General features: G+C 41.5%; 1 protein-coding gene across 13 annotated transcripts in view; it reads left to right on the top strand.

Annotated features, from left to right (window-relative positions):
- Positions 1–22,670, top strand: part of fryl (furry homolog, like) — an 82,065-nt gene that overhangs the window by 15,861 nt on the left and 43,534 nt on the right. For 8 of the 13 annotated variants that reach the window (XM_019896573.1, XM_019896570.1, XM_019896575.1 and 5 more), the window contains exons 3-14: positions 11,396–11,607; positions 12,019–12,072; positions 13,177–13,316; positions 13,423–13,519; positions 14,624–14,703; positions 15,244–15,324; positions 15,618–15,786; positions 16,808–16,900; positions 17,017–17,115; positions 17,443–17,544; positions 20,597–20,641; positions 22,255–22,358. In XM_019896573.1, the coding sequence (XP_019752132.1) occupies positions 11,488–11,607; positions 12,019–12,072; positions 13,177–13,316; positions 13,423–13,519; positions 14,624–14,703; positions 15,244–15,324; positions 15,618–15,786; positions 16,808–16,900; positions 17,017–17,115; positions 17,443–17,544; positions 20,597–20,641; positions 22,255–22,358 (1,184 nt within the window). In that variant the 5' untranslated portion in view covers positions 11,396–11,487. Of the gene's footprint in view, positions 1–3,478; positions 3,976–11,395; positions 11,608–12,018; positions 12,073–13,176; positions 13,317–13,422; positions 13,520–14,623; positions 14,704–15,243; positions 15,325–15,617; positions 15,787–16,807; positions 16,901–17,016; positions 17,116–17,442; positions 17,545–20,596; positions 20,642–22,254; positions 22,359–22,670 lie in introns of those variants that run through there. The other 5 variants (XM_019896569.1, XM_019896577.1, XM_019896571.1 and 2 more) reach the window with 4 other exon arrangements.

A 22,670-nucleotide genomic window follows, 5' to 3' on the forward strand; every position in this document is an offset into this window, starting at 1 on the left:
CGCCAAGAGTTTGTGATATAACAAGAAATACGTTTTTCCTCCATTAATCTGTCCAGTACAACTCTGCTAGAAAACACTGTGATAATGTAGTTGCATAACTGTTCACACCCCCTTATGACTGTTTATTCATATTCAAACGGGAGTCACCGCATATGTTTCACCATTCATAGCGCCTCGTATTAAGCCCAAATGCAGTTCAGATGTTCTAGTAGGCTTTTCCTGACATTTTGCCATCTTGCAATGTCTCAGATATCTTAACTTCCCAGTTGTAATTTAACAACTGTCACCAATTGGCAAAGCTACCATATCTGTCATCTGTTCCTGTAATCCTTTTCAGTTCGATAGTAGAGTAAGTAGCCTTACATGAGACAAATGGCAAAATGCTGGTTAAAAAGCACCCGAAATCGCTGCTAGGGATTCCCAGTTGTAATTTAACAACTGTCACAGATGTCACCAATTGGCAAAGCTACCTTATCTGTCATCTGTTCCTGTAATCCTTTTCAGTTTGATAGTAGAGTAAGTAGCCTTCCATGAGACAAATGGCAAAATGCTGGTTAAAAAGCACCCGAAATCGCTGCTAGGGTGCGTTCAACCACATCATTTGACTGTTTCCCTTCAAACGAATGGTTTTTGTGCAAATGCATATTTCCTGTCCTGCAGAGAACCCGTATGACATCTTTGTTGACGCGTTTAATAGGAAGCCAAACTGCTGTTAGCCCTCGCTCTTCAATCCGAAATTAGATTTGTCGCTATTTGCCACAAACGGCCACATTGAGCAAGTGAGCGCATTATGTAATTTGCGGTCGAGAATCTCGCACTTGTCCATGAAAAGGCATCGGGGTGGCACCACAAAATGACTGCTTGTGTCGATTGTTTGCGCCCGGCTCGGCTTGGTTTTTCCATAACTTGTGTAGTGGAAGGCATGAGACGCAGTGAGCGAGTGAGAGATGAGAAATCAACCAAACCAAGGGGGGGGACAAAGCCCTGTTGTCTGTCGCGGCCCTTCCCCTCCTCTCATTTCCTTGGATATTTTGTTAGCAAACATAGTCCACTGTTTAACTGACTTGATATCACGTGGATCTGCTTGGAGATTAGAATATCAGATGAATGAACCCTGTTTGATTAGAATTGCATATTAACATATGTGCGTTGAGTTGAGGTCTTGCTGTTGTGGCCCTGTGTGGAACGTTTTTGTCCTAAGTATTCAAGTACAGTCATGCCTTGAGATATGGGACATGCCTACACTTTTCGCACAAAACAATTGTTTCTTATATCAACTTTCTCCTTTGAAATGAATGGAAATGCTAAAATACAGTTCAGACCCCCACCCCCTCAAAAAGGCTTCAGATTTTTGCAATGCTTACCCATAAATGAGAAAAATAGGTCTCTATATTGTAATTCATAAAAATACACACACCCATGAAATAATTCAATAGAATTAAAGAATAAATTAGCAATTGTCACACTCTCATTCAAGTCAATACACATGGCGCTGTGTATTCTGGTCCCTGCTCCTTTGCCACCTGGGGGGAGTTTAAAGGCCAAATCATGCTTGACTTGCTTGCCATGATACAGTCGCCATTCAGCAGGTTCTCCTGCTTCGAACTTGAGTAGGATTCATGTAGGTGTTCTTTGCAGAGCATAAATAATACAGCTGTCTGTCTACTCTGTGTTGCTCCATCCTTTGTGTTCAAATATCTGTTGCTTCAAGAGTATTGAACCGACACATAGAGGCTAATCATTGTTCGCATTAGCCATAAGCGAGCAAACTATGCAATGTGCAATTCCTTTTTTCCATGTTTAGTTTTACAGTAAACCTAAACTGAGAGTGGCAACAAACAATTTGAAAGCTTTTTTTTAAGAATATTTACAATTTTATTTGACATTCCCACCATACAGTGCATTTATCTTTGCACTGTTGTCGGGTCACTCCTATCTTAAGGCGCCACTGTATTGTTAAAACGCTTAACAAAATAAAAATCTGTGCTAGTGGCGCAAGAACAATGAGCTATAATTTGTGAATTACACAACCGCAATCAACGCATTGTGGTTCAGTGTCGATCCAAACCGAGCATTGTCGAAAACTTGTTTTATTGGCTCGCATTTGAATGCCGCTGTACGTAATGAAGTCTCCTTTTTCCCCCCAATACTAGTCTGACTAAGAAGCTGTTATTGATTCCCGCAGTCAAATTACAAGGGAAAGGAAATGACCACTCAGGCCTGTGTGCGACGTCAGAGTGCGTAGGCTTTGTGCCGCGTGTGTGTGTGTGTGTGTGTGTGTGTGTGTGTGCGTGCGTGTGTGTGAGTGAGAGAGACTCTTCCTTGTTAATAGTGTTGTGTCTGAACAGTAAACGCACTCAGAACAATCTAATGGAAGACATATTATGCATTCCATTTGATTCTTTTAATTGTATGTCTTACAAGGGTTTTTTTTTTGACCAGTAGAGTGCTTCTGACTTTACTACAGCACTAGCATAGGTTAGAAGGAGCATAGGTCAGACAAGAACTGTGGACATTCAGACTTGTGTATTTAAAAAAAAAAAAAAAAAAAAAAAAATTTCATTGCCATTGTGCATGAAATCAGTAAAAAAAAAAAAAAATCTAAAAATAATTTGGCAAAAAGAACTCAGTAAGACAACAATTGAGAAAGCCAACACAAAAGACAAGAATACTGAGCCAAATAAGTTGGAAAAAAAAAAGACAAAAATGGATTAAAAAAAAATAATGAGACAAAACATCTCTGAGTTCGTGTTAGTTCACGCTTGCTTTAAATTGGACCAAGCCAGTTATTGTGGTATCAAAGGCTGACATTTAAAGTGGGTATGGTGAACAGTGGGCTCATTTGCATGAGACAGAACCGCCCCCTCAAAACATTTTGTTAGTCCCCGTTCTTGTTATATTTGGACACCTGGAAATTGTTTGAAACGGTGAACAAAAATGTATGGTATGTCTCCTATTAGATTGTTTTGGAATAGCGGCGTCATATTGTCTTATATATTTATTTTCCAAAGGCGTATCCCTGCTGGTTGTGTTGTGATCGTGCGACCCTCCCTTTGTTCCTTCCCCTCCCGTAACAGTCAGCGATGACGCATCAGTTATTGACGTGGTGTTTGACAGGAAGTGGCTTTTCATAGGCCAGCAGCCAGGGTGGGTTTATTAACACAGCGTTCCGCACAGTAGCCGCTCTGACACCGGCAGCATTTTGATGACATCACCGTCACGGAGCCCACCCACTCTTTCTCTTTCTGTCTCTCTGGTCTCCCGCCTCCTTCTGTTTGCTGTCGAAACAAGCTCTCTCTGTCGCTCTCTCTCTCTCTCTCTCTCTCTCTCTCGCTCTCTCTCTCTCTCTCTCTCTCTCTCTCTCTCTCTCTTGGTCTGTGTGAAAGAACGATGCTCGGGAAGGGGAGGAGGCCGCCTGTGAGCGAATGGGGAGGGAGAGCGCTTCGAGGGGGAGCTGAGAAGGGGGGGGCTGTACTAGCAGGCTAGTCCTGGCACATTCACACACAGGAAGAGCAGCGGAGAGGAAATATCGCAGTGCGTTGTCAATATATATTTTACCCTTGCACTATTTTTGTTGCTTTTTACCTCCTTTTTTCAAGACGGCAAGTTTAAACCACTTTCTGGATTATTATTCCATGTCCTGCATGAAGGGGTCGGTGGATTGGCACTCGAGCGGATTGCTTCACTAGCCCCGAAACTTGGGAGCTAACAACCTGGTGACACCTCTCTACAGGGTCTAGTACCACTCATCTCAGGATGCCACTTTTGGCTGGTACCTGCGGAGGGTAGCGCCACTTCTGTTTACTTAACGAATGGCTTTCGAGAGGAGCGGTCAAATTGAGCGCAACCGTGTGAAAATTGTGCCTTGCTGGACCATGCCAAACTTTTGAGTCTCCGCCGCCATGCTGAGCCTGCAGGATTCGGTCTTCTTCGAGATCAGCATCAAATCTCTGCTCAAGTCGTGGAGCAGCAGCTGTGAGTACCTGGTGTTTACATACCGCAATCTTATCTGCGCGTCATTGAACCCCCTCCCGACCCGATTCCTCCCCAAATCTCGAACCTGTGTAAGGATTTCTAATGGTGTGTCAGGATGACTGATTGTCTACAGTCTAGACCAAGTCGGGCTCACGTAGTGCAGGTGGCTGCGTTCAACCCCATCTTTGAGACTCACTTCCTCCAGCAAAACCTCGCTACTGATGCGTAGCAAGCTGGCTTCTCTCCTACCGTTTTGCACAAACACTGACAATCGTGCCAAATTTGAGCATTTTCCCTCCCTTGCGTTCCAAGTCGACAAAGGCCGTATACTTGGCTGTCTCCCAAAAGTTATCTTGAATAGGGATATCCGGGTTACATTTTTTTTTCTCACCGGAGTCTGAGTTGAGTTACTTGAGTATAACTACAGTCAAATCCAATATCTCGTCAAATGCAACCAGTGGGCCACAAGTTTACGTGTCACAAAATAATGAACATTCAGACTTGTATTCGAAGCTAAGTCATTTAAATATGTCACATTGCAAACCTGACGCATGAGCCGTATTGTTCCCTCCCGTGCAACTTTTTGTACTTACTTTCAGTTTAAATAAAAAAATAAAGTCAATTGTGGTAGTATGTTGTCGCAAGAGTGACTTGCTAATGGCCGAACAGCTCAACGGGGCAGCCAGACTGAAGGGAAATCCAAGAACAAGAAAGAATAGGAAGAGAACAAGCGGGGCGAACTGTTGCTTCTCTGTTGATTATTTTGTGGAAGCGTCACTCGTGGTATTTTTACTGTGGTCAATGACTTGTGAGAAATGTTATACAAACACTCAGTGCAATCATTTGCAAATCTATTTGTGTCCCGGCTACAGCGACCTTCTTTAATAGCCGTCGCGCTGAATGATACCATGACCGTGGAGTCTCTTGATCAGCCCTCCTTGTGTAGACCGCACACGGAAGGAGTTGTTATCCTGAATATGTAACTGGTTTAATATTTACAAAAGTCAACATCAACCGTAACCACTTTTTAACCTCGGGATCACCTTTGAGATATCCAAGAACCTGGTCTTTGCTGGTTTGGAGCGGAAGAGGGAAAATGCTCAAATTTGACTCGATTGTCGGTGTGGGTGTTTTCCGAGTAGATCATGGCAGCTAAAACAAAAACCACTTTCAACAAACCAAACACCACAAGATAATAAATCGCTCGGGATCATCTTTGAGAGACATCTCAGAATCTGGGATTTGGTGACATTGATCGTAAGGGAGAGAAAATTCTCCCCGACTGTCAGTTTGTGCGTACAATGGTTCAGTTAGGTGCGTGCTAGTTATCGGTTTTCTTCGAATTACTATCTGTTTTACCACCCAAATCTACTTAGTCGGCTTCATTTGGGAGCACTCAACGCAAATCTTAGTCCCTTCATTTCGCCCCACCCCTACCCCCAACCCCACGCCTGCTTTTATAACCCTGCTCTCCATCCCCTCCGGGGCAGCTAATGTTTCCCGACTATCGATCCGTCTTCCGCCTCTGTCCCGTTATTAGCTTCCCAAGAAATCCAAAAAGCACTCGCTCCGCAATCCGGCCCGTGGGTTATGTACAAATGGAGACACTCGCGCGCTTATTGCTCCAGAGATTTGCTGTAAGCATGCAATCTCAGCCACAAATCTGAGCCGTTGAGTGTCAAAGATGAATATTTTTTGCTCTGCACTCCTGAATCGGGGACCATAGCGCCAAGTAGGCTCATTGTCATCATCTTTGTTACGAGACGTTGATCGTATGAATCAGTCCATACGTGCGATCATGCAGCATTGAGCATTAATGTCCCTGGAGCCATCCATATACAGTACAGCACAATAATGACCTTTCAATGGAGCTTTAAGCACACTGATGACTCATCATTTTTGTGCCATTACTGCAGAGCTCAGTGTCACACAAGTGTAATTAACACGCGCCTACAGTATGGTATAGATTTACCCTGCTCCATGTGTGGAACCAACGGTCGGCCATGAGAAAGCCCAGGCCTAAAGTTGCAACCCGATTCGACGGATCACAGGATGACATTTGAAACTCGCAAAAGTGAGCGCACCGCTCACATTCTTGTCAACATTTTATTACATTGTTTCATGGGACGACAATGAAGAAATGACACGTAAAGTAGTCAATGTGCAGCTCGTGTCACGGTGTAAATGTCCTGTCTCCTTGAAATAACTCAACACGCAGCCATTCATGTGTTGCTGGGTGCTCACCTTGGTTTTAAGGTCACGTTTGAGTCACATTTGGTTCAGTGAGGGAACAAAATGCAAAACAAGAAACTGTTGGTCTTTTGTCTAAACGGGAACGACATTTAAAGGGGAAGTCAAGTTAAACATTTCCTTGGCAATATGTTCGATGTGGCTCCACTTGTCGAAACACACCATTCTGATTAATATTGCATTTTTGTAATATGAATTAAGCAGCAAAATCCACCGACTTTTCTCCATATCAGAGCGCAGACATTTTGCCTCTTGTTGTCGACTGAAAATGACATCACAGTACCCAACGGCTCAGGTAAAGACTAGTCACGGCTCACCTGTTTTCTGCGTTTGATCCTGTGAGGTTCGCAAGCCAAGCCCTTTGCGCTGTGATGTCATTTTCAGTCGACAGCCAGTGACAAAATGGCCGCCCCTCAGATGGATAAAAGCGAGCGGATTTTGCTGCTCAATTCCTGTTCAACAAACGCAATATTAACCAGAATGACGACTGGGGGCCGCAGAAAATATTTTATTGTGAACAAAATGTTTGACATGATTTCTCCTTTTAATGACATTTTAAATGAAGCTAAAATTCTCCATTTGTCCGTTTTCTTATGGTTGCGACTGAGGTTGGGAGTGCCGGAGTCCATCCAAGCCGAATGAATACGAGAGCTGGGGTCAAGCTAATCCTGGTCGCTAGCCAATCGCAGGCTAAATTCTATAAATTCAAGACAATTGTAATCCATTCAAATATATATTGTTTGCTGTAACCTCAAACGAATGAAAGAAAAGGGTTTACATAATTTCTTTCAGTGCAACGTCAACCATCCTTCTTCTTTTTTGGAAAGTGCAATTTCAGTCGTGTAGTTTGTCATATTTTTAGGAAAATGCAACGTCTGTAGTACGCCGTCATTATTGTACTGTGTAGCATCAATGTTTGTCTTCAAGAATTTGTAACTGGTTATCACATTTTTGAGAAGTGCAACATGATTTGTCTTCTTTTTCGTAAAGCTGGCATGTGCAGCGGTGTGAATTCTGATGCTTTAAAAACACAACATTTATTATTACTTTGGCTCAATCTCAATATCCTGCAGAGAGGTTGCTTGAATACGGCTCTCGGTTGCACCACGCTACGTTACAGTCTGTGCCGCACCGATATTCGCAAGTGAAGGATTGTTGCCGTAGTCGTTCATACCTGTATGACTCCCAAACAAAACTGCACTGCGATCAATAGTGCAACAAGCAGGCCATTCTCCACTCGCCCCTCTTTCACATTGCCCCCACCATGTCCCCCTACTCTGCTTGCCAGTTCCTCGTTGGGCCTCTCAAAACAAACTAGGGCATCATCAAATCAAAAAGCCAAACCCAGCACCTTCCTTTTTATACTCTCTCTGATATCCATTCCCGACCTAAAATGTTTTGGGTTCTTTTTGGTAATTTACCACTAGTTAAAATACTTTATTAATTATACTGTCTTTTTTTCATGCCGAACTGCTGTTATTAGTGTGTTTGCAAGTAGCTCATCAATCAACAACCAGGAAAAAAAAATGTCCTGGATTATCTGTTTTAGTTGTAACTTGTCACAGCCAGAGCATGTTGGGACACACAAACACATTTGGCACTGCCGTGCCACATAAACATCAGCAGCAGGTCTTTTGTCTGGTTTAAAAAAGGGGGGCGGGGGGTGGTTGACTCTCAGCTCTGCATTCCAGCCGTATGTGTGATTGCGCTGTTGTTGCTGGTTGTCCTGACAGTGGAAGTGAGCAGGCCGCTGGGAGGGTTTTTTTCATTTTATTATTTTTTTCAATTTTAACTGTGACAAGGTGGAGTCACTATAGTTGTGTAATCGTTTCCTCAGTGAAAAGCAGGGCTTGTGGACGTAGTTTGCCTCAAGCAACAAGGTGTGTTAAAAAAAAGTGTTTTCATGCAACTTGCTTGTATATTTGGGACACTCCGACAACAGTTTATGAATAGTCAATCTAGTTGTTGGGCTAAAAGTGTCTTAAATTTCAATTTGCATCATACTGGTGGGCAAGGTCATTTGCAGATAAGGTAAAAAAAAAAAAAAAAAGTTAACCTAATCTTTAAAATAAAAGCTTATTTATTCAATTCGTTTTCTTGTATTATAATTTTAATATAATATTTGTGTAATTAATGTTATTCTAATTATCTCATACAAATTGTTAAATGGAAATTAATTTCACCAATGTTTTGTTATTCGTCACAATAAATTAAAATCTCAATTATTTATTGAGATAAAAGAATCCAAAATTGGTTTAACTTATTTTCTTCTTTTTAGGAAACCAATAGTTTTTCATTTTAGGAAAATGCAACATCAGTATTTTGTTTCAACGAAAGTCACACATCAACAGTTTATCTGTTTAGGGAAGTGCGACTGCAGTACTGTAGTTTGTATTTTTGTTGTTTTCATAATTTGTCGTCTTTAATGGAAAGTGCAACATAAATAGTTTGTCTTTTTTTCAGGAAAAAGTGATATTCAATAGTTTGTCTTTTTAGAAAAGTGCCGCATCGGTAGTTTGTCTCTTTAGAGGAGTGCAGAATAGGGAATTTGTCTTCTTTTTAGGAAAGTTCAACAACAATTTTTTTCTAGTTAGATGTAAATAGTTTGGGTACCTTTTTGCATACTGGTGTTAATATAAAAATATGATCTGTTAACAGTAAAAATAGTTCATTACCCTCATGGAATACCCAGAATTTTTTTTTTTTTTTTTTACCCCTTAAAGTTTTGAATGCCGTTCCAGATCACTGTATAGATCCTGAAATTGTTTTAAGACCTGAGAATTTGCTCAAAACATGCCTACAAAATGGCATCACGGTTTCCCAGTCCATTGGAGGTCATCCTTGGAAAAGAATGGAAGTTTGGAATGCCACGAATGACTGGCATGCCACCAACAGAACAACTTGTGAGGGGAGTGGGGTAGCTCCACGCTTTTGTTGCTATTCTTCTTTGTTGTTGTTGTTGACAAGTGAGCATTGGCGCATTTGCGTGTGACTGTCCAGCTTGCCTTGAGGCGGGAGATGAGGATGCCCACAGCGTTGATTGGTTATTAGGGCAGAGGCCGACTGCATGACATCATCGTAGTACAGTAAACAAAGACCAGCATGGCTTGAAAGGCTCTCTGTGCAACAGGACATCATGACTGCCACACACTAAGGCACGCTACAGTGTGCCACAATGTACTTAACATACCAAGAAAACTCCCAAGAAAATTATTTAGCGGCCACATATTATGGAAAATGTACTTTTGTCAGCTGTTTATTTCCCAAAACGTCTTTCTAAGCAAGCCAGAGTATGATGTCACCATTTGGTTACATTTTGGAGTTTCTCGACGCATGACTCTCTTAGTCAGAGTCGTTTGAAATTTTTATTTATTTGTGGTCACTGGACAATTTGTCTGGTCCTTTGGCATAAATAGCGGCTGTCCATGCTAATCAAATGGAATACTTTATTGACACAAAATATTTACTGGAAAAAAACACAGCTGAATGGGATAAAACAATCTGACAAACATCTGAAAGATAACACACAAAAAAATACAATAACTGACAATACAATACATCTTTATTTATATAGCACTTTCACAACAGCTGGATTAAATAGAAAAAAATCAGGCAATAAACGCGACACAAATGGAACAAAAGTCATAACACCACATGTCAAAAACATTTGTAAAGAACATGGGCAAAAATCTGGTAACTAGCAAAACCTGACAAAAAAAACAGATAAATAGGAAAAAATTTTGTCTTTTACTTTTGGACAAAATATTACCAAAATATGACCAGAAAAAAACGTGACAAAATGCAGCAAAAAATAAACTGACAAAATTAAAAGACAATGAAAACATTTTCAAAAGTCTGACGGAGCCTTGACAAAAATCTGGCAAAAAGTAAAAACACAATTTGATTGAAACTTAGGAGAATACTTAATGACGAAAATGGCAAAATAGGTTTACAGGTAAAAAAAACCAAAACAAAACAAACAACAAAAAACTCACAAAATAGCCCCCAAGCACCCTGCAAAAAATGCTGATTAAAAACACAGGGCAGAAAAAAGAACAATGTCATGCTTCATAGTCTTATTATAGGAATATTTCCACCTTTACAGTGTTTCTTTGACAAGGAAGCAGACTCTTCCCATGAAGAGAAGATGAGGTAAAGGCGCACTTGTTGTTGCCGCTGGCAGCTCACTTGGCCACAGTCACAGCCATTGCGGGCGCAGACTGCAAGTTGTGCCACAGCCCTCACATCATTCTCACACACACCATTCAAAGTTATGACCGTGAGCTGGCTGCGTGACAATGCGTTTCATGGGGGGTTAGTGCCGTTTTCCTCGAGACTATTATTGAAAAGTAAATGGGCGCCATTGCTGTTCTCTCTCGGGTCGTGTAGCATGCGTGGGCTCCCTTCATCACATGTGAATTCATTTCATTGGTTGGTGACCTCAAAGTTTAGCGAAATAATAAACGTTTTTTGCAACCAGAGACCTGATAGATTTAACCTTAAAAACCCCCCCCAGATGATTGGGGGCGGTCGTTTCCCAACCCAGAGGTTGGTGGCTCGATCCCCGGGCAAGATATGGAACCCCTTGTTGCTCCTGATGCTGCGCCATCAGTAGGTGAATGAGGTAATCGTGGAAAGCGCTTTGAGTACCCAAGGTAGAAAAATGCTATGTAAGTGAAAGCCCATTTACCAAATGCTCAAAACTATTTGGTGACGCACAATCCAGGCAAATGATGTGGGCTACATGCAAAATGCACTCCTGTGTTCAGTCCTTACACCTGACCCCTTATCAGGCAAAAAAACCCAAACAAACAAGTCTGACATAATTTGACCAAAATCGGACAAAACCTATATGATAATATGACAAAAACCTCCACGTCAGACAAAAAAACTGACAAAACTCTGACACCAAAAACGATGGCAAAAATTGAATAATAATAATAATACATTTTTAAAAATATAAGAAAAACTGGCAAAAATTATGAAAAAAATGGATCTGGATCACACTCAAGTAAAACCATGTATTCATTTTTCAGTTTCAATTTTACCAATAGCCTCTTGCCAAAAATGTCTCGGTCTACTATTTCCTTATTTTTTTTTTCTCACTATTTTTACTTTTGTATGCTCTGTCTTTCCCTGAGCCCTGACCTGTGCCTTTCGCCCCCCGCAGCTTCCGCGCCGGTCAGCAGCAACAGCGTGAGTAGAAGGCGCGCCCCCGCCTCGGCGACTCCCCTCCTGTGGGAAAAACACAACCTCGCGGCCATGTCCATCATCACCATCGACCCCGAGCTCAAGCCGGGGGAGTTTGTCATCAAGAGCCTGTTCGCCGAGTTCGCCGTGCTGGCCGAGAAGAAGATCGAGATGGTGATGGCCGAACCACTGGTTAGTGGCCTTTTAACGACCTCGTAAACACCCGAGTCATGGGCTGGAAACGTCATTGGCAACTCGTTAGCTTTATGTGTGCGGATAAATGCTTGACACACTGCACTGGTTGTCCTTCGCTGCACAATTTGTTAACAACTGTTTTATAGTACGTTAAAAATAACTCATTTTTTTGATGAATGACAAAGGCATAACGAGACTCTCTGCAAATTACCTGTTAGTGTAAACTCATTCTTTCGGAAGCGTTGCAATAAAGCCGAGGAAAGTGCTAGCAAATTAATCCGTTCATGCAAAATAATCCGTAGGTGCATAAAAATTGTGGTCAAAAATTGTAAAAAGTTTGGACTGTAGCCACACGATGCCTATCCTATTGTATCACTCTCTTGACATTTGAATCTTTTCCTCCCGCAGGAGAAACCTCTTTCCCGGTCCCTCCAGAGAGGGGAGGATGCACAGTTTGACCAGGTCAGTGCGGCAGTGTGAAATAGGCAGACACCCGCTGCCAAGTTCCATACTGCACTTGTGCGCAGTATTTGAACCCCCCCCCCCAGTTGTGGCCAATCAATGGCCCATTCAACGGGCCATCATGTGTACAATGGGGCCTGCTGCAGAGCTTTGTTCACAACACGAGGCCGATGAGGAGAATATACAGTGAGGGAAAGTCAGCCCGCGTGGATGCGCTGTGTCATCCTCGCCACTAAATCTGCCATTGGACGCTGGCGTGCATGTGCGCGCGTGTGTGTGTGCGTGTGCATGCTTGTCTCTGTGTCTGTTTGTGTGTGTGTGTGTGTGTGTATGTGTGTGTGTGTGTGTGTGTGTGGCTGCCTGGCGCCACGAGGGGCAGCAGTGGGCGTGCCACTTGCATAACTCTGTTGGCCGTCGTCCACAGACGACGCCCTGCATGCCCGCTGACCGATGCCTGCCACGTCCAAAACCTTTCACTGTGTCGTGTATTTGTTTGTCACTGAACACACATAAGAGAAGCATTTGAGCTTTTGTTTTTCACCGGGAGGTTTTTGCGTTTGTAGTTCCTCCTGTACATTAAAATTGCTGATATTAATCACTTGCCCCGATTTGAACGTCATCTTACAAGATGAAGGAAATTTACTTCAGAAGATTGTTCCACATTGTTAAGAAATTCACAGTTTTTAATGCATTATGTGGAAATAAGAAGATTGTTCTACTGATGAAAAAGCCCGAAATGGCCGATTGCTTTGAAAAGGAATGAAAACATTCTGTTGTGTTGAACTCAACAGGCTTATCATGGGAGAAAAACCTCAAGGTGTGGTCACCCTTGAGCTCTACCGTATTGAGGACCAACCAAACATCCTTAGTCCCTGTGTTCTGATGGGGGTTTAGATCAACCTACTTTGAAATGTTGCTTTTGTTTTTTTTGTTTTTTTTAAAGGGGACGTCAACTCCAAAAAATGTGAATACTTCCTGTTTACACTGTACGAGGTTGTTGTCATTGTGAAGTCCGGTGAACACCTTTGGATTGTGTAGTTGTGGGTTGTGAGCCTGTTTTTGTTATTTGTGTATAAATCAATTTTTTGTGCTGTGGTTTTCCAGTTAATAAGCTCTATGAGCTCCATAGCCGAACACTGTTTGCCCTCCCTGCTGCGTACGCTGTTCGACTGGTACCGACGGCAGAGTGGCACCGAAGACGAGTCGTACGAGTACAGGCCTCGTTCCAGCACAAAGTCCAAAGGGTGAGATGCAACGTTGAAAGTCGATTAAATTTTCTCTTCTGCATTTTCCCCCCCCCCCTTTCTCCTCTCATGGATTTTCTTTATTTTGTTTTGTTTTGTTTTGCAGAGATGAGCAGCACCGAGATAAAGACTACCTTCTGGAGAGGAGGGATTTAGCCATAGATTTCATGTTTTGCCTGGTATCAGTGGAAGTTCTCAAACGGGTGAGCGGTTGTTGCTGCTTTGAATGCCGCTTTGCATTTTCCATTGTTTTCCCTTTGCGTGGCAGAGGTAGAAAAAGTACTTACACTATGTACTTCATTGAAACGCGTTCACTGCCTACAGCCACCAAATATGCATTGCATCCTCGAGGGATGGCATTGAAAGAGTAAAAGTATAAATAATTGTATGAAGAGATATAGTCTGGTAAAAGTTCAGATTCACCTTCTTCACTTAAGAGTTAAAAAAAAAAAAAAGTACAGACTCTGAATGAGCCTGTTGAAAACGAAAATTGCATTACTCTTAAGACATGAGCCGAACCTCACATGACCCTTCCAAATCCCACCATATTATCTCCCCCGTGCTATCCAACGTAATTCATATTTTTATTTTTCTCAAATTAATTAAAAAACAAAAACAAAACTGTAATCCTACATTATGGATACATCTCTTTAGCAACGCTCCTCAAACTTAATGATCACTTAATGATCACATGACCGGACTGAGCCAAACTGTGGCTACCGCTAATGATAATGCAAATTCAACCACTGTATGTAAGGAGAGCGGACTGAAGGAGAGGAGGAAACTTGAGAGTACCACAAACAACTCTGAAATTACAGAGTTCTGCATTACGGGAATTGCATCGTTGATGCGACTCATTTGCCGTAATCGACTTTAGTACAGTAACAAAGTATTTGTACTTAGTTACTTCTCACGACTGGTGCCTGGCAGGACTACTGTAAAGCAGGGAGTGTCCGCATGTGCATTATTAGTTTCGTCTATGAATAGCACATACAAAGGACAATTTCTTTTCCCTTTTTAAAAGCTTAATTGTTTTAAGGAATGTGCTGTACTGTTGTCATTGAGGCCTTTACCCACAGGGGGTGCCTCGTAAATCAACACTTGCACCATTTCCAGCCTTGGTGCGTAGCCAAAGGAGACATCCAAATTTTTTAAGCGACATTCCCAAAGCCGTACCCACGGGAGACCGGCTCTAACTTGCCCATGGCTTTGCTCCTGATGGAAATGAAATGTTGCAATGTGAGGATTTAAAAAAACAAAAGTATCACTGCTGACTAATAAGAGTAATTTGTTCATGTTTGTCACAGATTCCTCTTCATCCAGTGCCGGACGCTTTAGTACATGAAGTTCTAAACCTGGCATTTAAGCACTTTAAACACAAAGAGGGGTAAGTAAGCACAAACACATTCGCGTTCATTGCCTTTGAACACAGCATTTGACTCTGCCCTTGTCTCATTGTCTGATTTGTCTTTATTGCTTGTCATTGTTTGGCGTTCAATATTTATTCATCTACGCCACATTGTTTCAGTTGCGGTATTTATTTTTAAGTGCTCTATGAATAACGTTGTTTGATTTGTTGCATGACCACGCATGTGACTCAAAACAAAACACTTGATTCTCAAATAATCTTTCACAAATATATATATTTTTTTGGAATGGAAATGCAATAATCCATCACAGCTTTCAAAAAAAAAAAAACGCCAAGAAATACTTTTGTAACATGATTTTGAGTAAGAAAAGTTGCACTCTGCAGTTTTGTACCTATCACCACATCGATGCGAGTTTCATCAACACGTCTGTGACATTTTGCTTTGTGCATTAACATCAAGCTAGCGCAGTTTATGGTTTGCTTTTCTTTAGGTTTAAAGTAACCTTTGCGTACTCATTGAAAATGACGTGACCGGCTGATACTTTGATCTCATTGCAGATACTGTGGCCCCAACACAGGCAACGTGCACATCATCGCAGACTTGTACGCAGAGGTCATTGGAGTTCTCACACAGTCAAAGTTAGTCTTAGTTCAGCTTTCTATGTATTTTACATTTGATTTGTGGATGGTTCTTCGTCTCTCCTAACTGAATACAGTTTTGGCTTTTATTACAGGAATACTTACTGTGAAATTTTTAAGCTTGCAAATACCACTTTGTACAAATAATGATGATAATAAAGCTAACACTATATCTATTAAAAACTAAACAAAGCATTTAAAAACAAGCTACCATTAATCAAAACCAGCAAACCTGCTCTAAAAATGAATAAGAGCCATTTTATAATCTTCCGCCTGTTTGTACATGTTTTTAGGTTTTTAGCAGTGACAAAAAAGTTCAACACAGAGCTGGACGAGCTCCGGAAAAAAGAGCAGAGTCCCTACATCGTACAGTGCATCATCAGTCTCATCATGGGCATGAAGTTCTTCCGGGTCAAAATGTACCCCGTGGAGGATTTCGAGGCGTCCTTTCTGTTCATGCAGGTGAATTACCCACTAATGGAAAGCTTTTTTTTTTTTAAATGCCATATCCTTGATATTCATCTTAAGCTCCAAATACTAGTACACACTCTGTGTTCTCCCTATTAAGACAATTTCGCACACTGGCACCTTTCTTTTCCCCCGCTCCTACCTTCCACCGTCATCTGTTGTCATTTAGTGCACAGTTTTGCCTTACTATGAACATGTACCGGTAGTTGTCGTCCGACGAGCGAAGCCTACACGGACCTTAAGCTTCCTGTCAAGGATGTGGAGTAAACGTTCCAATGGCTCGCCGCACACAAGGACATGCCTATAAACATTTGTCATAATTACTATCTGCTGATAAGATTGTTTGCTGAATCACACCAGACGTTATTTTTTTCTTTACGACTTCACCGCTCTGTTCAAAGCCGGTAGCGCCTCATAAAACCCAATGAATAACTGCCAGAGGTTTTGCCAAGAAGTACGCGCATGTCTTCATAAGATTCCTTTTCTCATTCATCTCTTTGCAAGGCATTCCTTGCTGCCTCGTAAGAGCCTTTTAACGAAGCGTATGGTGGTTTATGTCCTCATTTCATCCCGCCTCGGTTTTGTAACGGTGTTGAGTTCAAATTGTGTGGCTAATAAATAGCTTTTTTTTTTTTTGCACCCAGATTACAAAATGGCACAGTAAATAATCCGTCAATTGTGATTTAAAAAATTACACTGTTTTAAGTAACATTTTTAACATTCTGAATGTGCATAAAAATAACATACGAGTTAATATTCATCGATAAAACTACCTCTCAGTAATGAAAATATAACAGTGTGTAGAGTAATAAAAATTAAATACCATTATTTGGCAACACATCTTCAGTCTTGAGAGCTATCATTTAAAATGTGAAGAAATAGTGTGAAAGGCCCAAATTGGAATATCGCCAAGTTAGTTTGCGTAGGAAAGTTGGAAATTGGGCCTTCTCATTGGCCGAATGCCGCATGTTCAAGTCAATTACTTCCTTAAAAGTGTGACCTCATGTCTTTGTAGGAGTGTGCCCAATACTTCCTGGAAGTCAAGGACAAGGACATAAAACACGCACTAGCTGGCCTTTTTGTGGAGATCCTCATCCCAGTTGCGGCCGTGAGTGAAGCCAGTTCCCTTTATTCTCTCCTGTCCATACGAATGCCTGTCTCGGAGTGTAATTGTGTTATTTGGAGGACCGTCTCCCGGTAATAAGTTTTGTCTTTGTCCTCCAGGCGGTGAAAAATGAAGTCAACGTGCCGTGCCTGAAGAACTTTGTGGAGAAGCTGTACCAGACCACGTTTGACCTTAGCTCCAGAAAGAAGCACTCTTTGGTTAATACTTATTTCCTCCAAAATACACGATACAATATCTGTAGTTCATTCTTATTTTTCACATTGGATTATCGCAAATGCAAACAAAGGTGCTCAAATTCTCATACAATGAGGGACGGGAAACCACTTGCCGACCCTGCTTAAGTGAGGAATGACTTGTGGGCGCCCTTTGGGGACGCCCTGTTGAATAAAAGCTGCAACGGCTTTGTGTACCCCACTGGGTTTTCTCATATAGACTTGTTAAGCATTTCTCCAGATAAGGATTGTCACATTCCTATCGTGCACGTTGGTTCTGACAGACACTTTTTTTTTTTTTTGCCCGTCCAGGCCTTGTATCCCTTGGTGACCTGCTTGCTGTGTGTCAGTCAGAAACAGTTCTTCCTCAACAACTGGCATATCTTCCTGCAGAACTGCCTCTCACACCTAAAGGTAACGCCCCGAGGTTTGCAATCCGTACAGCTTGCACAAAGGCTGTATGGAGACTGCGGGCTGGGCTCGACAATGCCTTAATTCACTTTTGAATCCTCATGACTGGAGTTGCGTAATCCCGCGCTGGTATTTTGGTGAGAGAAAGCAACAGTGTGACTATTTTGCTTTCATTGTTGTGATGAATAACTTGTTGCTGCCGATTGAATTAGAAGCTGCATTGGTTGTGACTGGCGTGCCTTGTGTGTTGAAGATCATAATGTTCTTTCCCTCTCATTGTCAAGCGGCATATCTGGACAGGAATAGCACTTGATTACAGTGGCTGGTAATACGGGCATTTTTTTTTTCCCACAAAAATGCATGTTTCAATGCAGGACAAAATGCCAAGTGATCTATATTTAAGTGACTTATGAGCGTTTAAGTGGGTTACACATTCATTCATTCATTTTCTGAGCCGCTTTATCCCCACAAAGGTCGAGGGGGGTGCTGGAGCTTATCCCAGCTGTTTTCGGGCAGTAGGCGGGGGACACCCTGAACCGGTTGCCAGCCAATCGCAGGGCACACAGAGACGAACAACCATCCGCGCTCATACTCACACTTAAGGACAATTTAGAGTGTTCAATCAGCCTGCCATGCATGTTTTTGGAATGTGGGAGGAAACCGGAGTAGCCGGAGAAAACCCATGCAGGGCCGGGAAGAACATGCAACTCCACACACTTAGGCCGGAGTTGGAATTAGCGCAGTACCTCTGCACTGTGAGGTCGACGCGCTAACCACTGAACCACCGCGCGGGCCGCCCATGGGTTACACATATAACAATTTTAGACCGCGCAACTGATTTTAAAAATATGACCGAGCCCACCAGTGCCGTGCTCTACTGAGCTATTTGAAACACATTACGATCTTATTTCTTTCTATTTTCCAAGCGGATTGGGGAGGGAAAAAAAACATCCTTCACACACCCCACACCAGTGGATAATTGCTTCATCTTTTAGAGACATCTGACAATCAGGTCTTCCTGACTGTAATCAGAGTGTAAAAAAGGCTCAAATTCGACTCGATTATTGCTATGTGTGTGTACCCCGCTTAAAGTAAGCTCAGTGGATTTTAACAAGCTCTGTGATGTAATTCTTTGCACCAAAATGTTATTTTGGTATTTCCAAGTGCTGTTTTTACTCAGGTCTGTGAATCTCAGTGAAATCTAGTCTCCTTGTCCCTTATCACTTTCTAATCGACAGAATGATCCCACTCAATGACTCTTGTTTCTACTTGCATGTTGATTGATCGTTGTGGAGATTGTTTGGTGGTTTCCATGTGCATCGGTGGGATGTGTAGCACCATTGTGATTTTGAGTAGTTGGCCTCTTCTCAATAATTGGGTACCAATCCTGATTCTGGTTCAGGATTTCGGATCATTTTTAGGGTTATTAATGTTGTTGTTATTATATGAATGATTTTTCCCATATTACCATTTGTTTTAACCCTGTGGCATCTCAGTTACTTAAAATACAAGGACTTACGCACACACAAACCTTGAGCAGCGTTTTTGTTGTCCAGAGCTTGTTGCTAACCAAAACAGCAACCTTAAAGCACATAAACGCGATACAATGACAGCCAACAAAATCGCTCGAAAACTTTCAGGTTTTCTTTTCCCACTACAGTGCATGAAGGCTTAGCATCGTGCCAAGCACATGAGAGCATCGGGACACTCATTGTATTTGCATGCCAGGATGGAGGGAGGCATTTTGCTACTGCTGGGAATGCCAGACAAGGATCTCACAGAGAACAAAGGGGCAATTTGTCAAAAACTCAACAACTCTGTAAAAAATAACACATGGGCTGGGTAGTAATTGCCTTCCTACCAGCCCCCCTCCCACTCTCTTATCCGTGTCAAGCAATTGGTATTTGCTTGCCGTGATGGTTCTGTCCAGTTTTAAATTTGCCACAGGATTAAAACATGACACGTGCTTGATTCAAAATCTTGTCTAAAATACAGCTAGTCGCTTTGAAGACTTGGTAGACTTTTTTTGTTTTTTGTTTGCCGTTTCTTTCAAGCACAATTTATTCATTTATTTTTAACATACAGTGGAACCTCAGAAGTTCAAAACACACCATGCCGATTAACTTCCCGGTTGTTCAAAGTTGTTCAAAAAAATAAAAATCCCCATATGAAGTTGTCACGTAAATTGATGTTATGTAAAAAAAAAAAAAATGAACAGGCAGTGTTTTAAGTTACATTTTAACATTTTCAACCAGCCAGTCTGAGCCCAGTAGTTCCTCACAGTTATTTTACATCCATGTTGACTTTTGCGGTGTTCCACTGTACGTAAAATTCCCACTCCCTTGTGTCTTGTGTTCACATCACCTCCGCTCTGTCTTCCGTTTTCTGCTCGTGTGACTTAAACTGCAGGCCACAAATCGCGCTGATTCACTCACAACCAGTACATGAGTTAACAGCCAGCAAACGCTACTGTCTCATTCGCTGACATCCACATCACTCACCAGGCCAGGACCCACCTTTTTAAACCATACACACTCAAAGTCATGGATGTTACAGTAGAATGTGAGGATGATGATCCCAAGAGGACAAAAATAATACCTACATCTCACATGGACGTTGTTTTTAAAAATGCCAAATCAATCTTTAATAATCGATGGAATAATCATTAGAATTCTCGATAGCAGCCTGTCATGAGCAGGAATTTTTGGATGGATCAAATGTGAATTTTGCTACTTAGCTCCTTTTTAGAGGACGTCATACAAAAAGTAGTGAAGGATTGAATGTGTGACATTGAAAAGTATAGAGTGAGTCAAATTTAAATTCTCCTGTTAAGGTCATAGTGTGTCATAGGTTGAGCCTGCGATGTCCCCTAAAGCTAACTACCCAAAACTTTTCATGCGTGACAGGTTTTGTTTTCTTCTTATTTTTATGTTAATAACTCGCATGTTTTATGTGTCTGTGCTTGCTTTCCTCACCAACCTTCATTCTTTGCCTGCTGTCATTTTATTTCTCCCCCACCCTCACCCCAACTACCACCCACATTCACCCGCTCCAGATGCCGTCTAACAACAGCATCCGGAAGCAGATTGAGACGCTGCAGGTAAGTTGTTGGGCATCCTCGTGACATCACGCCTCTGCATGCCTGGTGAAGGCTAACATTACTAGGACGGGGGGCTTTCCATAGCTTCCAAAGCAAAAGTATGAGGAAAGTTGTTGGTGTCAATATGGTTTGCATTCATGATTATTGTCAAATAGATTATGTACCATCGTTGGAGAAAAGTCTTCTTTGGGTTCTCGTTTGTTGACTGATTTTTGCCTTGATGGAAGTACAGTATCATAGGAAATGCCATGTTTCATATTGTTTGAATGGATGCGTTCATTAGTTTAACATAACTGAAATGGTATGTAAAGAATTGGTTTGTGCATCATAATTCATTGTAGGTGTCTTTCTAGTGTGCATGCTTTGGGCACCAAGGGGCAGTGTAATACAAAAGCGTTGGACACAATGGCTCAATCAGCTGCAGTGATATTAGTTGTTTTTCCATAGAGGATAAAGAATATATACCTGTGAGAATGATTATAGTGTGTGTAGCTGCATTATTTGTGTTCAAATATCCATTGTTTAAAGGGTTATAACATTGCAATGGCTTTCTAGTTTTATTTGGCAGTCTATGGCCTTTTTGGAGTGTGCTATCTTGAAGATAGCTGACTTTTGTTTGGCAAAGTTATGTGGTTTGGTTAAATGCAAAATGTGTAATTCTCTTTGTTTTATGATTAGTTTGATGGGAAATTTTCAATTGGGAGTGGCAATAAATAATATGAAGTTTCCTCTTTTTTTCTTTTTTTTAATTGTTCACAATTTCCCAAGGGCTGGGCAAAATGGATTACTCAGTTATTTGATTAAATTAATTTGAATACAATTTAAATATTTACATGAGCCGATTTTTTTTGGGGGAAAAAAAGGCTATAGTCATATAAAAACCTTGTTTTTATTTGTCCATTTCTCACTACTTCTTTTATTTTGAAATTGTTACTGTTTGACAGAGACCAAGCAAAAAATCTTATTCTTATGTCTCGCATGACAAATTCTCCCATCCTGCTGTTTGGCAAACCAGGTTGACATTTGCATGATGAAAGCGCCCAGTAGAAATATGCGCATGAAAGCACAAAGATGAGTTTAGTCATGCGCGCTCCTATCTGGGGTCTGTTGCCCTGTGTCCGTCTACAAGCTTTCGAGTCGGATTAGACGGGCTGCTGCCGAAAAGCATTTCTTGGGGTTTAGTTATGCAGAAATGTTTTACGCCGATGCTGTCGCTCCTCCTTTTTTTATGCTTAAATCAAGCCAGATTTTTCGCGTGTATTTTGGCAGCACTCCCCCGGCGAAGTGCAGCTGGAAGCAAAGTCATGAATAAATATCAAAAATAAATGATCATGTTTTTAGATTTTTGTCAGTTGTTGTCAAGCATTTTTTAATCCATATTGTGTTAGATTTGTATCAATTTTTGTCCGATTTTGTTTTTTTTCTTATTGTTGTGTAAAACAATTGCTTCAGGTTTCTGGGGTAACCGGCAAAAATTGCTCCTCAAAATTAAAAAGCTTCTTCTCAAATTAAGTGCTTATCAGAATCGGGCACTTGGACCTTGGCAGGTTGAATCCATCTTAAACGTAAACCGAAATTCGGTTGCTCATGCGTCCCTGTTCTTACTCCCGCAGAACAAAGACCCCAAAATGTCCCGAGTGGCTCTGGAGTCACTTTACCGGCTGCTGTGGGTGTACATAATCAGGATTAAGTGTGAGAGCAACACTGTCACGCAGAGGTCAGTCCAGGCATTTATCTTGCATTGATATCAAACAGCCTTTACCGAGTTAATCTACCTAAATATCTCTGACTGAACAGCTTTTGATAAATCTGCTATAAGTTTGAAGAGTCTCATTCCATGTTGTCCACGCTTGCCCATCGGTCCCTTTTTGTCCATTTTAACTATTTATGTTCTCATACTTGCTCATACTGTATAAACACTGATTGTGATCGAGCAGGCACATCATGTATTTTTTCCTTGTAAGTTAAAGCAAAAAAAAAAAAAATTGTTGAGTCACTTATATCTCCAGTCACCACTGTGTTTTGAATC

This window comes from Hippocampus comes, unplaced genomic scaffold (genome assembly GCF_001891065.2).
Source record: "Hippocampus comes isolate QL1 unplaced genomic scaffold, H_comes_QL1_v1.1 scaffold22, whole genome shotgun sequence".
NCBI classification, from domain to species: Eukaryota; Metazoa; Chordata; class Actinopteri; order Syngnathiformes; family Syngnathidae; genus Hippocampus; species Hippocampus comes.